Raw genomic sequence first — 16586 nt, forward strand, 5'->3', positions numbered from 1 at the left:
CATTGGTCCCCTGGCCCTCATAGCTCCCCCTATGAGTGAATTGTACTCTTCGGTATTATGTGAACCTCTCAACGATCACTCTCCTCTTCTTATTCATGATACCTTTCTTACAATTGCCTACCAAGGACATTACTTTAGCACTCGTAGCATTGGACAATAAGGAAAAATATGCTGCATGTGTGTTGGTCATAGAAAACTCCTACTATGGAATAGTCATTTCCACGTGAAATCCATGAAATACATAAAAAAAGTTGGACAAATCTCTACTACTGGAAAATGATTTTTATTATTACTCTGGATAGAGAAAATGAACAGATGACCCTAAGAAACTAGTGGACCGAGTGATAAAGCCGAGAGGCTTAAAATCCGCAACTAGTTGCGTCGTTACCCAATGTTGCTTATGTGACCTTTCTGAGTTTTATGAAAATGTGAAACAACTCATCTATATAGGTTGGTACATATATTTTGCGCACTTGCAAATCTCTTAACTGAAAATATAATCATTTCTGTCCCACACAAGAAAAAAAAGTGATATGTAAATAGTAGAGGATAATGTTAACTCATCTTTTTTTTATCTTTTTTGTCATGGCGCAAATGGTTATACTTTTAGATAACATTTTGTAGGTGCACATGTGATAGAACTGTTTTGCATCAAGAATTGAGAAGGTAAACTGGTGAACTCTGGTCATCATTTGAGCCCCTTTGAGCATATTTCATCAAGAACTTCTATTTTATCGTAGAATTGCATGTGACGTTACAGCGACGTGCCAAAGATCTAGCACTTTTATATGTTTTCTAAAAATATGAGAGAAACAAGTTGAAAGCTTTACAACATTCGTGCTGGAAGAGAAGCGTGTGTGCATTCCCATGATATAATTTTAATTTTATGAATGTAGACTTCGCAACGAGAAATGAATGGGTTTGTTTTTCAAATATTACAACATTCAAAGAGACAACATTCTTTTTTAAGACCAAATAACACCATTTTTATTGTTGCGTCAAGCTGGTTCACACTGTATGAGCGGGGGCAATGGCGAAACAAAAACAAGTTCTACCAAGAGAAACACAATGCACCATACTCATCTGCTAGAGGGAATATTAGACCATGAGGGATGACATATAGCTGTTATTCAGCTCGCGGGCATCCTGAGTAAATCATGTCTCGTGTCAAATTGATCTCACCAAAGTTTATCGACAGGGCCCTTGTATCGTCTATTCATCCTTTATATGCATACGTGATCAACGCAAATTCGGCCTCGGCAACCCCAGCTTGTGCCCACCATCGGCAACGCAAAGTCTCATGCAAGTTCTTATAAGATATTGAATTCCAATCAGGAAGACACACTTGCTGCCATGGGCAATTTCATCTTTGTTACATGTTTCCAATTTATCAACAACGAACACAATAAAAGAATCTTCCAATCCTCAACACCAGTCACTTCACAATCTGTTACTGATAGAACGAACTGAGCAGCGAACATTTTGCTTCAGAACACAGTCATGGCTCATCATGTAGCTGTTCTGATCATTTGTTAGCGCGCCGCTTCGGCCCGAGTAGGCTGGTCATCATCCTGAGCACACAAAAGAAACATAACCAGTGATCAGCATAAAGCCATTAACACAATCACCGTTGTTTTCACTGCTGGGAGGTAGAACCGAACACTGACCTCTGGATCCGGTTCCGCGGCTTTCTGCAGCAGCAGCAACACCCCCCAAAATCCCAAACAACAAATGGTTTAGTCAGTCAGTCAGTCGCTTCCCGGTCTCTCTTGAGTAAATTCCGTAAGAGCGCGCACACTTGCCTTTCTTTCGGCCTCACTACGATCTCGTCACGCACCACCGCGGCGCCTGCTGTCGAGGTTGAGGCCGCGGTTCTCGGGGGCTGCTCCCCTACTCTGGGGACGGTCTTCACCTGAATGAAAGAAAACATGATGTGGTCATTTGATCAGACCTGCTTGGTTGCATTGTGCATTGGCCGTTGCACCTGATACACCGTAGATCGTGAACTCACCAGGTTCCTGTACTGAAGATTGTAGAACATCTGCAGGTACCGCTGTTTGGCCGCTCTCTCCTCCTTGTTCAGAGTCCTCCAGAAGCCATACATCGATCCCATGTTCAGCACTTTAGTTGCATATATCTTCCATGTGTAGCTGCCATCATGTATATCAGAAGGTTAAATTTTTGCACCAGGTAGGTTGGTGCCTGCCATTCATGGGGCAGGATAGGGGTCGGCGCCTACCATTCGTAGATGCGCTGAAGTCCAGCAGTGGACACCTTGTTCCAGTAGCTTGGGTCTTCCTTGCACTTCTGGAAGAAGTCTGCAATCTTGGTGCCAGCCTCCCTGCCGTTCATCGGGTTTATGTGGAAACCCGAGACCCCGTCGACAATGATCTCCGCTGGCCCTCCCTGGTTTGTCGCGAAGGTTGGCAGACCGCAGTTCATCGCCTCGATGACTGTTAGCCCAAATGCTTCATAGAGTGCAGGCTGAAACCAGAGATATGCATTGTGAGGTTAGAGTTGATTTAATCAAGAAAGAAAAGGGTAGAGTGGGGTTTCTCCGTTTCTGCACTGGGTTTGTTACTCCAAACCATACAGTTAGTTTTGTAGGTTAATGTATACCTGAACAAATGCACCCTTTGTATCTGCAATGTAACGGTACAGCTCGCCGTTACGGACACGGTCAGTCTGAGCCTTGATCCACCGGATCTGTCCTTTCAGCTGGTACTTGTCGATCAAATTGTGCATCTTGTTGATCTCGTCTATCTCTTCTCGGTCCTTGGACTGTGCAGCATTCAGGAGGCCTGCGACGACGACGAGGTTCACAAGGTCCCTGACCTTCTTGTTCTGGCCATACCACTCCACTAGTCCAGTGATGTTCTTCACCTTGTCTAGCCTTGCCATCGAGAAAATGATTGGCTTATTTTTGTCTGCCAGATACCCTCTGAATTTGGTAGCATTACAACAGTTAGCAACTTTGTCTGATCAAACAAAAGTATGTGTGTTCCTAAGGGACTTGACTTACATGTGTTCGTCTGTATCCTCCTTGCTGTACAGTAACTCCTCAATCTGTGGGTGTAAACCTGTAAGCCGCTTCTGCTTCTGTGTGTAGGGGAAGTAGACGGACTGATCGGCACCAGGGGCAGCAATGTTGAACTTCGGATCAAAGACATTGATGCCCGTGGCGTAGCGGCAAAGCCCGGGCATTGTGAATGCGTAGTGGTGTTCATATTGACCAGGCTTCTCTTTGCTGCATAATATGTCAATGTTAGAAGTTTCTAGGTGCAAGTACTCAAGCGCTGTTAGAGCACTGAAGTTACAGTAGTATTCAGTCTACTGACCTCCCAGCAATTTCTTGGTATGTGCTAGTGATGATAAAATCAGTAGTGTTCATGGCAATCATATCAGCAGTGAATTGGCAGGAGAAATGGTATTTTTGGTCCAGCTCCCTCCACTTAGCATCTGAGTTCTCATACTTCGTCTTCTCGAGAGCATGTGCAATTGTTCCCTGTCAGGAGAACCAGTTAGGGATGTCATATCAACTGTGATTGGTGGTAAGAGAGATCATGAGGGATCCTATTTGATTAGACATTTCCCCACCTGTGTGACTCCGAGTTTGCTCGACATGAGGGACGCCACCAGGTTTCCATCAGTGTAGTTGCCAATGATCAAGTCTGGTTTGCCCTCTAGAATGTCAAGGATTTTGGCAGAAGCATCCTGAAATCATGCCGGGATAAAACTTTACGAAAGATCACTCACACAAGATTGCTGATAGTTAATAATTGACAGCTGACAAACCTGAGTATATCTCTCCAGGTAAGGGTAAATGTCAAACCGGGACACCCACTGGCGCAGATCCTTCCCGTCTTCAGTCTTGAATGGCACACGTAGTATGTGTGAATATTTCGTATTTTCAACCGGTTCGAGCTCCACATTACATTTAGTGCCTTTGGAATCTGGTATCAGTCTTGTTAGCTGCAGCACAATAGTAGCCATTAGTTTAGCAGTTCTACAAATGACATAGCAGGAATAGCTAGGATGATGGCCTTGCCACAAGAATCTTTGGTGTTATATGCAAACCCTGCTGCTTGATTCTCTGCAGCAGCTCCTCTTCCATGGACCTGACTTGGTCCAGGATGTAGACAACCTGTTACAGAGAAAGAAATGTTAAATATGGATAACCTGATCAGAGTTGCCATGTCCTACTATTTGAAGAATATTGATACCTGACCCCCGGTGTCTGGCAATCCTAGAACCTTCTCTTGGCCAAAGTAACCATGGATGGAGAAGACAACGATGTTAAATATGGATGGGACCCTGCTGAAGAACTTCTCCATGTTGATAGGATCTGGTGCCTGGAGCACTTCAGATAGGAAATTCAGAGTCTCCTTGCACCTTTCTGCGTTCTCACCCCATCCTTTCTCCAATCCCCACTCCTGAAATCTGCAACACAATTCGTGGAGGAACGTTAGGCATAGTTGCATATTTCTGCACTATGAATTATATGTCTACTTAATATGGCAGCACATCACCTCTGTTCAAATTTCAAATATGGTGTGAATTTTGGCAGCCCGCTGACAAAAACTTCTGCAAGGAGCAGCGCTGTCTGAAGCTTGTCCACCGTGTCGATCGTGTCGTTAACCATCAGTTTCTGCATGTTCATAAGGATATGTAAGTTCATTCAGTTTGTTAATTCTGATCTTCTGATACGAGATATGAATGACTGAAATCTTTACCTCGCCGCGGTAATTCAGAGTGAGCAAATAGTCTAGCAACGGCTTCATGCTTTCAGGCTTGTCATTCAGCTTTGAAGACATGAATTTGGAGATAAACTGCATCCCGTTCCCTATTGACGAGGGCAGCGTCAGATGAGGTGTTGAGAGGTCAAGAGCACCAAAATCAACTTCCAACGAATTGTCATCCTTGGCCCTGAAATTCACATGAACAGACCATATTTTTCAGAATCATGATTTTACTCATCAAGCATTAAATTAGCTCTCTGATCAATGTCAAAGATCACATGATATTTGGTAAGAGTAAGACATACCATTTCTCATCATATAAGGTCTCTTTGAACTTAAGGTACTCTGATGGTGTAATTCCTTCGACCGACAGATCATCGGAATGAACTTTGACGTATTCCCAGATGCCAGGATTCATTCTAACAGCAAAGGCAACGAATGGTGGTAGCACTACTGCTTCCTGCAAACATAGAGGATTCCAAATCTGATAAGCTTCTTCCATCAAACTTGATTCTAGCTGCAGAAGGGAATTGGGGAATGTAAAGTGAAATAACCTGAGTCGAACAAATAATGTAACCGAGAAAGCCTTCAACAAGCTTTTCCTTCTCAGCTTTGTCATCTAGTGATTTTTCCAGCTCCTCCACGAGCTGCTGGTTCTTCAAGAGCCTCCTGCCCTTCGATACATACCTGAAACATTTTTTTCTCCCCAATTTCAGGATGACAAAGCTTCAACAGCAGCAAATATTTCTTGATGCAATGCATGGCATAAAGAACTCACTACTGTATTAAAGCACACACTCCAAGTTTGGTCTATATTACCTTTGGAAGCACCTCTTCATCTGGTACCGGCTTTGTTGCAGCGCATCAGGCATGGTTTCAGCGATGCTGTCCATTCTCTTGAAGCTGAGCTTGGAGGCCATGTTGGAAGACTACCAGGCTTGTGAAACTGGGTGGTGAAGACCCAAGAACTATTTTAGGAGAAGCAACTAAGAAAGAATGTTGCGGAGAAGATTGTGATTGGCTGGGTGCTGATGGACAACAATTTATAGAAGAGGGCACAAAACCTCCCTCCATGGAGAAAGATTTATTTTCTCTGGACATGGCTGGAAATGCAAGGTAGATGATGCTAAGCTGGAAGGAGAAAGCACAACGCCTGGGAGAAGTTATTCCAAAGAAACGCACAAGGCAAGAAAGGCGGCATTGCATCATGGGACTGTAAGATTCCTCATGGCTTGTCACCATTTCTTATCCCTTTGCCAGCAGTTTTGACACCCAAACGTGGTAAACTTTTTGCCACACTAGGCCAAGAACTTTCAGAAGATCACAAAAGGCAATCAAAGCATATTCTCTCTTGGAGCTTGGGTTAAGCTTCCTTAAACTTTCAGAAGATGCACAGCAGATTGCTGGCTACCTGATATGAAGCAAAAGACCAGGGATCACCTTGTTGCAATCTCAATACCAGAAAGGGAACTCCAGAGCATCAAATGAAGAAAAAAAAAGATACATGAACTGAGCTCTTTATTTCAAAAACTCGATAGCATCAAAGAGAGATATACAAGCAATTTTTTTCATTAATCAGAACACAAACTTCGAGAGATTGTAGCATCCATCTCCATTCAAGGTATTCAACAAATTGAGAGTATCCAATTTCAGGATAATCGTGAAATTTGCGCACATAAGTTTGCCAATTACATAAATATACATGTTTGATAGAAAACATTCCGACACGAAAAGAAAAAAAACAAATCCATGTACACAAGTGGCAATACTTTACACTCATCAAAATCCATCAAGCTCAATGTTTACAATTTACAAATCGCCAGAACCAGGAAACGGAAAAGAATCACACATCGAGTATTGGTGAAGGAGTTAAGCCAAGTTCAGTACTGAGGAAGGGGGGGAAAGACCATCTGCTGTCTGATTCACCAAAAATACGGTACTCATTCCTCAGGCCTCATCAAACCATTTCTAGTAACAACACGACGACTCCCTGATGTAAACCACGACATCTCCTGGAGCAGTAGGGACGGTCGGACCAAACATGTCTACCAAACAGCTGCCAAGTACTCCTGCAAGTACTTAAACCATATTAAACCGTATCACTCGAGAGATTAAGGATAAGATGGCAACTTCACAAGTACTGAAAAGTGGAAAAGAAGACAGCATACCAAGATTTTTAGGTAGACTTCTCTTCACACTGAGCATTCGTCTCGTAGATGCGGCGGGCCTTGTTGTACCTTATGTACTTCTTGCCATCGGTGCTTGTGATGCGCACCTCAGGGATCTGCTGCACAACGTGCCAGTTCTTCCCACCCTCCAGGCAGCTCCTGAGTAAAGGGAGTGCACACTGCAGCTCGAACCGACGCAGGCCATTGGCCTGCAAACGGATCAGCAGCTCCAGCCACCGTGGGAATGCGATGTTCCAGAAGGTGACCAACTCCTCGAAATAGTATGTCTCCGTGGATGGGGGGAACTCAAGCCTGAGATGCTGCAGCGTGTCGAGGCCCGAGACGTGCTTCAGCTTCGCGCAGTCGTCGATGGTGAGTGACTTGAGTGAGGGTAGGTTGGAGATCCTCAGAAGCGCCCTGTTGTCTTTCAGATAGAGTTCATCAGATAGTTTTGGCAGGTCCTTTATCTCTGTAAGGCAATGTGCACCCTCGACACGAAGGTCGCACAGAGCAGCGTCCTTTAGACCTTCTGGCAGAGCTTTGAGTTTAGGGCAGAACTGTATGTGCAGTGACTTGAGACAAGGCAGCAATGTCTGGCTCTCTTCCACACTTAAGGACCAGTCTTCCAGATTCTTCATGTTTCTTAGCTTCAAAACCTCAAGCTTGGGGAATGAGATGGCTCGTGACATCACAGTGGTGCCGAGGAACTCAGAACCGATGGCGACAATGGAGTCTGCATTTGAGATTTCCAGGGACTTGAGCTGTTTCAGGCGGCCAAGAGCAGGCAGAGTGGTGCATGACATGCAGTTGTCAAGATCAAGGAAGGCAAGGGCAGGGAAGGAGGTGCTTAGCTTGGGACCCGCCATCCAGTTTGGAAACTTTCGACCTTGGTAGTTCTTGATTACCAGCTTCTCAACGCTATTGGGTGGCGTGAGCTCATTCCATATCTTTTCACTCACTTTAGCTGAATCGTCTCTAATCCACTGAGCATTTTTTACTTCATGTTCGTCCTTCTCTTCTTTCTCTGCGCCCTCTTGGTTCTCCTGTTCTTCCCCATTCTCTTCTTCCTCAATTAATGCTGCTTGCTCAGACAGGTGTAGAACCTTCAGGAATGGCTTGTTTGCAAGTGCAGAAGCTCCAGAAGTAGCCCTATCAAGTCTCTCTATCTGAAGGTACCTCAATTCAGACATGGCTCGAAGGTGAATCAAGTCACAGCCCTCAGGATCATTGTTGTCCTGACCAATGATCAGACCAGATAGATGGTTAAGATGCTTCAGCTCACCCACACCTTTTGGTACATAGCGTAGGGAAGTTCCCTCGAGGCAAAGGCTTCTAAGCTCTTGCAATTCACTGATGGACCAAGGGAGTTTCTGTAATCTTTGACAGCCTTCAAGGCTCAAGGTCTGCAAATTTACGAGATAGCCGACGGAGGAGGGTAGGTCGCTGACCTGAGTCCCGTCAAGATTGAGGTACCTCAGATGTCGCAGGGTGCCGACGGATTTTGGGAGGGCCTCTATTCCTGTGTTGCTCAGGTCCAAGACACGCAGGCAGGTGGCTGACTCGAGAAGAAGATTGTCTATCACTCTGACATTCGGGCTGTTGAAAAGGAACAGTGACCTTAGGCTCATCTGCTGCTTCACTGAAATCGGATCCTCCAAGCTGTTCTCCATGTTACACAATGCAAGATGTCGAGGCTTTGACAGTGAGGACAACGAGCCCACGCTCGAGCTCTCCTGACCGTCAATTAAGATGCTCTCATCTGTTATCAGAAAGCGGGCCAGAGAGCGTAGCAGATCATGTGTCATCCAGCACTGGTCAAGATTGTCAGGATCAGGCTGTAACAAGTTTCTGCCTATCAACTCCAGATAGTACTCTTCAGCAGACTCTTCCAGTTCCTTGTTGTCTCTGGGCTTGACAAGGCCTTCGGCGATCCAGTGCCGCACGAGATCAAAGCGACGAATGGGGCAGTCTTCTGGGTACAGAGAGCAGTGGAGGAAGCACTCCTTCAGTTCAGAAGGCAGATCAACATAGCTCAAGTAGAGAGCCTGTGGCACCTGCTGAAGCAACGGCCGCATCGACCAAGCGTCACTTTTCAGGACCATCTCCCACTCGTCCTTGCTCGTGCCTCTCGACCTCAGGACACCTGCGATGACCTTGATTGCCAGAGGATGGCCCTCGCATTTCTCCGCAATCTTCATCCCGACATCCTCCAGCGCTTGGACCTCCTCTGAATCGCATTCCAGGAAGACCTGCTCGCGCAGTAACGCCCAGCTGTTCTCTGCGTCCATTTTGTCGACGCGGTGGACGACTGCCTTCAAGCCTGCCGCCACCTCCTCGTCCCGTGTCGTGACCAGTATTCTGCCTCGTGCCACGCCGTCTCCCAGTGGATCTTTCAGCAGATCTTCCCATATGCCCGGGCTGTCCAGGTCATCCAAGACGATGAGAAACCTCTTTGAAAGAGCAGAGCTGAGGAGGGCGAGGAGCTCCTCCATGTTCTCTGTGTCCCCAGCATTTACACCGGCGCCGGCGATGATCTTCTTCAAGAAAGCTGCCTCAGACAGATCCTTCGACATCTTGACCCACACGCAGATGGGGAAGTTTTCGGTCATCCTCTCATCGGTGAATATCTCCCTGGCAAGCGTGGTCTTGCCGATCCCCACGGCGCCGACGACAGCGAAGACGTCCACCTTCTTCTTGCCCTCCCTGAGCAACCTCGGCACGAGGCCGGCGACGGACTTGTGGACCTGCGTCCCCACCGCGGCGCGAGGCTTCACCACGTCGTCGTGGCAGCTCCTGGACATTTCGCTGCTGAACCAATCCCTCCTGGCGCCGCCGGGGCGTCGCGGGGACGGCCCGGCGGCAGCGGGGAGCGGCGGCATCTCGTCCTCGATCTCCCGGAGCCGGATGTCTATGTCCCGGATGGTGAAGCCGACCTCGTGGTGGAACTTCTGGGGGCCCGAGTAGCGGAAACAGGAGAACATGAAGGCGCAGCGCACCTTGGGCGTGGGCGGGTGGTCGTCGGCGAGGATCTTGGCGCCCTCGGCGGCGCAGACGTCGAGCACGTCGTCCACCTCGTACATGACGTCCTTGAGCAGCACCACCCAGGCGTCCACCCGGGAGCTGAGCACCCGGCGGCGCTCCTCGTGGGAGACGACGGCGTCGATGCGCGCCAGCGTGCCCAGCAGGCCCCGCACGTTGTCCCGGATGCCGAGCGCGCCGCAGGCCTCCTGCCCCGAGAACTCCTCCAGCGCCGCCGCGCACCGCTTCACGTACGAGTCCAGCACCACCGCCATGGCCGGACGGGACGGATCCCCTTTCCTTGCGCAGAGCTTCAACAATCAACAATCAAAAACGAAATGCGAATCAGTAATTCGCGTCAGCGCAGCGCGCGGGGATGATAAAATTGGATCCTTTCAACGGCGATTAGGGGGCTAATTGATTTGATTTGCAGAGATTCTTTCCATTCGCAACCAAAAAAAAAAGGATTCTTTCCCCATTTATCTCGATTTTAGTTGAGGATGAAATCAATCCGGCACAGGAAACGGAAATTAGCATGTGGACACAGGGAGATCCTCTCCAATTACTACAGAACAAATCATCGGAATCAACATACGAACAAAAAGGAAAGAACAGAATCCATCTACTGTATATCAGATCGGGAGCGCGTCCTTGAGGAGCTGGAACTGAGCACAATAAATAACTGACAAACTGCTCCTGGATGGATGGATGGATTGATGATTACCTGTTGATGAAGATTGGGGAGGATTATTGGAAGAGGAAGGCGGGGAGGCAAGGGCGGGCGGCGACGGCCACCAGCAGAATGGCCACCACCCTCCTCCCCTCCCTGCTTTCCCAACCCAACCCAACCCAAGGCAGCCAAAAGAGGGAGCGCGCCTCTAAATGGATCCGTCCCTCTCCCACGAGGCTACGCTTTCCTCCCCCTAATTTCTCCACCTCCCTCTCTCACCAGCTCAAAATCCTCCGATCCAGACACACACAAACTCCATTATTCTTCTTCTTCTTCTTCTTCTTCTTCTGGTGGTGGGTGACAACAGTCAACAGGGCACGGCCATGGACGGGCACAAACAACCTGTCACATCTCCCCTTCTCTCCTCCGGGCCCCTGGAAGATTGCTCTTGTCAAAGGTGGACACCATGAGGGCCATGGATGGGAGGCTCTCCTGTCCTTCCTGAGCTTGGCAGGGGCATTGGTTGCATACTAGAGGAGTGTGAGGGGCAGAGGGCGAAGAGGGGAGAACAGAGCAGAATTGGGCAGGCTATTTTTGTGATCAGCTAACAGCAATGGACAGCAACATCTAAACGAAGCTACAAAAAGTGGGAATTGCAAAGGCCATGGACGGTGCAAATGGAAAGATTTACTTTTCAAATTCGGTGTGAACTTTCTTTGCCATACAAATTTCAGCTAATTACAGCATAATCATGTGGCAGCGTATAATCATGTGAATGAATGATTTTTTATGTCAACATCAGATGCAGCCTGGCCGGCCAGAGGAAGAGTCAGCTGCCGACATGATTCCAACGCTGAGATGATCAGGGGTGGTTATTTCTTTACAAGAATGGCTTTTTTATGCCTAGTGGAGGGCCTGCAACGACTAAACCAAGCAAGGAGTTGCTGTCACGTCGGTGAACAAATTTCTTTATTCCTCCAGGCTCCATCATGGCATGGCACACCACACAACAATAATTCGTTTAATTTTATGTAAAACCTCTTTGTTTCTAAATAGCTGCGGCCCGCTACCTAAATTTATGTTGAACCTAGAGGCACCCCTGATCATCTCACAAAAATACATTTTTTTGACAAAAAAACCATCTCATATTATAATACTTTTTTTGACAAAAAGATATTACAATATGGGACAGAGGGAGTACATGTTAGAATGAAGAACACGAACTCTCTAAGGACGACAACGTTGAATGGCTGGAGCCTGGAGGGAGGACAAGTGATGGTCAAAATTATGGCGAGTCCAGGACCCGAAAAAAAAAAGACACTAGCTACTGAGGGCATCTCCCAACGATGACTCTCAAATCATCTGCATCCGTCCGGATATTGGTCCGCAAGGTGTTGGGTCATTTTAATGCGGGTCTGTATTGGTCCGCAAGGCGGTCCGAATGTACTTTCTTCCGTAAACCGGAGACAAACGTGGAGGGGGGCTTTGCAGGCGTGCGGACAGCACCCAAGGCAGCTTCTGACCGTCCTGGCCCACCCAAACCCCCTCCCTCGCCCGCGCGGTTCCCGCCCAAAACGGTCAGTGCCGCTACAGAGCATCAGTGACAGTATTCATGCCCACCCAGAGCGGATTATATGACCGCTCACTGGCGTCGACATTAGAGTGACGCGCCGCCCGCGACACTTCTTGATGCACGTGACTGCTCCGCGTTCAAACGACACGACAGTTGTCCGTCCGTCGTCTGCCGCCCATATTAATGACAGGCGGTTGCCACTCAAAAATACCTCCCTATTGAGACAAGATCACATGTGGAGAAAACTAGCTACGCGACCTTAAGGATGACGTGCGGTACGAGCATCCATGCTCGTATTGATGCTCGTACCATATGATGTCGCCGCCTCCTTGTCGACTACTTCAACCCCGTGTGATCAGATATCACACACGGAGAACGAAGAGACCAGAACCACGAACTAGAATCTAAAAAACTAACGCCCTCCATCATCGTCGTCATCATCATCATCATCATCATCATCATCATCAATCCCTCCATTAATGATGTCTATCATCAATCCCTCCATTCATGATCCGGGGGAGGGGGGATTCGCAGAAGGGCACCGCCACGCCATCACCCCGATCAAGGAGGCTATGACATCAATCTTCATCATCAGCGTCAGCCACATCCTTGTCACCAATCCTTCTATTAATCTCATTGTAATACCATATCCTAGTTTGGATTCATATGTGTGTTAAACTAATCATTAATCTGTTATGACAATGAACACCTTTATTGTTCCTATTGTATATAGATTTATGGGTTACTGTCTGTATAATATCAACACATCATATATATTTGGCTTGGACATGAAAAATATTCCGTTCTGCATTTTTTTTCACATTATTATGTTACTTACCAATTCTTATTTGTTTAAGAGATACACTTGGCTAACCTATGAACCCTGATCCATTTTTAGCATAAGAATCACCTTCCAGCAACTTTCATGCACACTTTTATATTCAATTATATTTTGTTCCAACAATACAAAAAAAATCATTTATCATTTTGTCGTTTAATTATCTTATACAACTTGTAATGCTAGCAAGGTTGACACCCTTGTTGAAATTGTTGGGGGCATATCGTTAAAAGAAAAATAATGTTGGGGGCATAAGTAAATTTTTATTTGTGTTGCCCAAATTTGCCCCTGCCACAAAACAACGGTACCTCCACGGATTGATGCATTGGTTTCTCACTAGCAAAAAGTTACTATTTACTACAAATTCCTACATTTGGGGACCCAACTCCTTGTTAAGCTATACACCTAGCAATCATCAGCTCCGAGGCCTCCTGCTTTGCCGCCGGCTAACCCAACTCCTATTCCGCTATATGAAGCTGCCACTTTCCCTGCCATATCTCCTTCTCACTCCCTACCTCATGGAGAAAACCGTTCTTGTACATCGCGCCAGACTGACGGTGACCACATACATGACCTCGACAAGCTTCTCACTCCCCTGAGAGCTTGACCGCTCTGCATGCCTTGTGACTTTCTCCAGGATCTCGCCCATGAATGACAATCAGACAACCCCTTGAGCACATGCCATCATAGAGGAGGGCTAGGAGGAGGTCGTGGGAGAGGAGCAGCAACAACTCAATGACAACACCGAAGCATGGGGAGTGGAAGATCATCAACATCACGACATGGGCGGAAATGTGGGTGAGGCATGGCGAGCCATCAACTGCGAGACGAACACAAAAGAGAGAAAAAAAGTAAGCATGTGTTTAGCTAATTTTGGCAAGAGGGGCATTTTGGCAATTCGATAAATAATGTAATCTCAAACTGGGTAGAAATGCCAAATCATCTACTAGTTTTTGATAAAGTTGTGGCAAAGCATTAAAGTTAATAAAAACGAGGGTAAATCATTAAAGTCCGAGGGAAAGGTTTGACAAATGGTCAAAATCCCCAACTTTAAAATCTGTGGATGCCATGTAAGATTAGGATAGACATGGTTACAACCTTACTTTTAGAGCTAAATACACTAGTGATGCTTGAACTTGCCATGGGTGTGCACTTAGCTGTTTGGTTTGTGACTTACTTTGTCAAATGTTGCCACAACTAAGTTTAGGCAAGTTTGACCAATTTAGATGAGTGTTTGTTTCAAGCCGCACCTTAGACAAGCCACACTAGGACTCCACATGGCATACACACAAAAAGTATGGTAAGATTTCCTTAGGCTTGCCAACTTGTAGCTCTCATTTTGATGAACTAACCTTAGGCAAGATTGGAAAAAAAAGTGTGGCAATGCAAGGCCTAGAACCAAACAACATAGTGCGCGAACTTGCAAAATACATTGAACTGGTTCCATAACTTGGCATGGACGTGCATATACGGTTCAAATAACATTTGTATACGTCCACAAAGCCGAGGAGGTGTGCTAGCATGCCATGGGACTGTCAGTGACAAGGGTGTGTGGCCTGATTTTTTGCGAAAAAGCCCCTAAGATTATTTTCTTACAATAAGGCCCTCAATGAGAAGCTCACAAATTATAAAATAAAACTAGGAGTATAACTATAAGATAACTGGATTGAACCAGTGACATACCGGTCCGAGTGCATGCGGCTAGCCACTCGACAACTTCATGTTTCCTGATATTTAATGATTCATAACCTTTATAAACATTTGGCCAAACAAAATAAATAAAGATAATTTAATAATCCAGCAAAAACAACACCAGATATGTGACCCGAACATCGGACCAAAGCTTGAAGACCAGGCACGGACGCCACTCCAACCAATGAGTGTCATGTATCAAAAGTACATGTACCCTTTATGATTGTATAACAAACATAATTTCAAAAGAATGCAAAAATCTTCATGTCATTTTAAAAATAATTCACATGTTATTTTCAAACTTATTCATAAAACTGAAAATATGTATGAATGATTAAAATGTTTATATAATTCAAATATTATTCATGTGAGGATCCGAGATCTAATGGTGCACTAGGCTTGTATATTTTTTTAGAAAACACACAAACTTATATACTCCCTCCGTTCCAAAATAGATGACTCAACTTTATACTAACTTTAGTACAAAATTAGTACAAAGTTGAGTCATCTATTTTGAAACGGAGGGAGTACTATATAAACATTTTAAACAACACATTTTTTTGTGAAAGCATGAACACATTGATATACTACATAAATAGTCTATTAAAAATGTGGAAATTTTAAAATTACTTGAGAATCTATTTAAATATATGAACGTTCTACTTTAACATTTTATTAAAATGCGAACATTTTTTCAAATTATAAAATATATTCTTAATTCATAATTTTATTATGTGTATTCCTGTTAAATTATTGCATAGGTATTTTATGAAGTTACATGAAATTCTTAACGTAATATGTTTATATATATATATATATATATATATATATATATATATATATATTGCATATTTCTTTTAAAATGAAATGAAAAAGAACAAACCCATTGAAAACTGAGCCACACCATGGTCCGTTTTAGCCACACGGGCTCGATAAGTTATAAACCTAAATTTATCATTTACCACGTTGTCGCCCGTTGGAGTGGTATGCGCGGCGCTATATAGCCTCTGGTTGCAGGTTCAAATCAATGGCACTATATTGCTGGAATATATTTTTAGATTTACGTTGTAATTTTATGTTTATAAAGTATATGAATCCTTTCATGACACTAAATTTGAACGGGTCGACTGCTAGCCACACACACGTGCACGTGCGGTTCGAACCCCGGATCAACTTTAATTATTAATAGATTAATAGATTTTTTTCAATTTATCAGTTTCTCTCCGGGGGCCTTCTTGTAAGAGAAAAATTAATCTAGGGGTTTTCCGCAAAAAACTAGGCCACAAGCCTTGTCACTTACATCCTGGCATGCGTCGTCAATGTCATGGACTTATAAAACGAGATTTGAAGCGTATATGTACATCCATGCCAAGTTATAGAACTAATTCAATGTATTTTGCAAGTTCAGGCATGAAAGTGCACATTTGTGGCAAGTTCAAGCACCAACAATGTATTTACCTCCTACTTTTACAAAGACTAAATAAATAAAATCAAGACAAAGGGTAAAAGTTCCTTTTGACAACTTCTCATGTATATGAACTTAGCCACGAATGGTCAGATACCTCCCTACCTTGTTCCCTATTCCTGTTCGACCAAAGGTTGAACCCAACCCACGGCTCTAAAATCTACCGTCGTTGTGCCCTAGCACTGTCGTGATGCCTTAGCTTTTTCTTCTCTCAAATACACACAAGCATGCATATCATATATTGCAGAAAGAAAATGGGGGTGAGGAGCCCTTTTACATGGGTTTGTTACATGTCTTAGCTTAGGGCCTCACCGCTGGCGCCTCACCCCTCCTCCTCCCACACCGCCATCGTTGTCCCGTTCTACTCCACGAGGACATTTCGCGTACCTGCTTTTTTGGCGCCGTCAGCAATTTTCATTTGTA

General features: G+C 45.3%; 2 protein-coding genes across 2 annotated transcripts; both read right to left on the reverse strand.

Annotated features, from left to right (window-relative positions):
- Nucleotides 1-1298: 1298 nt before the first annotated feature.
- Nucleotides 1299-6175, reverse strand: LOC119337405 (sucrose synthase 7). Its single transcript, XM_037609533.1, has 17 exons — nucleotides 5559-6175; nucleotides 5294-5426; nucleotides 5045-5199; nucleotides 4734-4926; nucleotides 4530-4648; nucleotides 4224-4440; nucleotides 4049-4144; nucleotides 3796-3972; nucleotides 3598-3714; nucleotides 3339-3505; nucleotides 3023-3247; nucleotides 2620-2941; nucleotides 2240-2484; nucleotides 2012-2150; nucleotides 1803-1912; nucleotides 1668-1691; nucleotides 1299-1571 (listed from the first exon to the last, which is right to left on the reverse strand). Exons 1-17 carry the CDS (start codon nucleotides 5657-5659, stop codon nucleotides 1526-1528), a joined length of 2586 nt encoding a protein of 861 aa, XP_037465430.1. The 5' UTR covers nucleotides 5660-6175; the 3' UTR covers nucleotides 1299-1525.
- Nucleotides 6176-6363: 188 nt separating this feature from the next.
- On the reverse strand, nucleotides 6364-11123 carry LOC119337404 (putative disease resistance RPP13-like protein 1). The gene is made up of 3 exons (XM_037609531.1): nucleotides 10650-11123; nucleotides 6908-10236; nucleotides 6364-6808 (listed from the first exon to the last, which is right to left on the reverse strand). The coding sequence occupies exon 2, from the start codon at nucleotides 10198-10200 to the stop codon at nucleotides 6916-6918; it is 3285 nt and encodes a 1094-aa protein (XP_037465428.1). The 5' UTR covers nucleotides 10201-10236; nucleotides 10650-11123; the 3' UTR covers nucleotides 6364-6808; nucleotides 6908-6915.
- Between the last annotated feature and the right edge of the window lie 5463 nt (nucleotides 11124-16586).

The sequence above is a fragment of the Triticum dicoccoides genome, chromosome 7B (genome assembly GCF_002162155.2).
Source record: "Triticum dicoccoides isolate Atlit2015 ecotype Zavitan chromosome 7B, WEW_v2.0, whole genome shotgun sequence".
NCBI classification, from domain to species: domain Eukaryota; kingdom Viridiplantae; phylum Streptophyta; class Magnoliopsida; order Poales; family Poaceae; genus Triticum; species Triticum dicoccoides.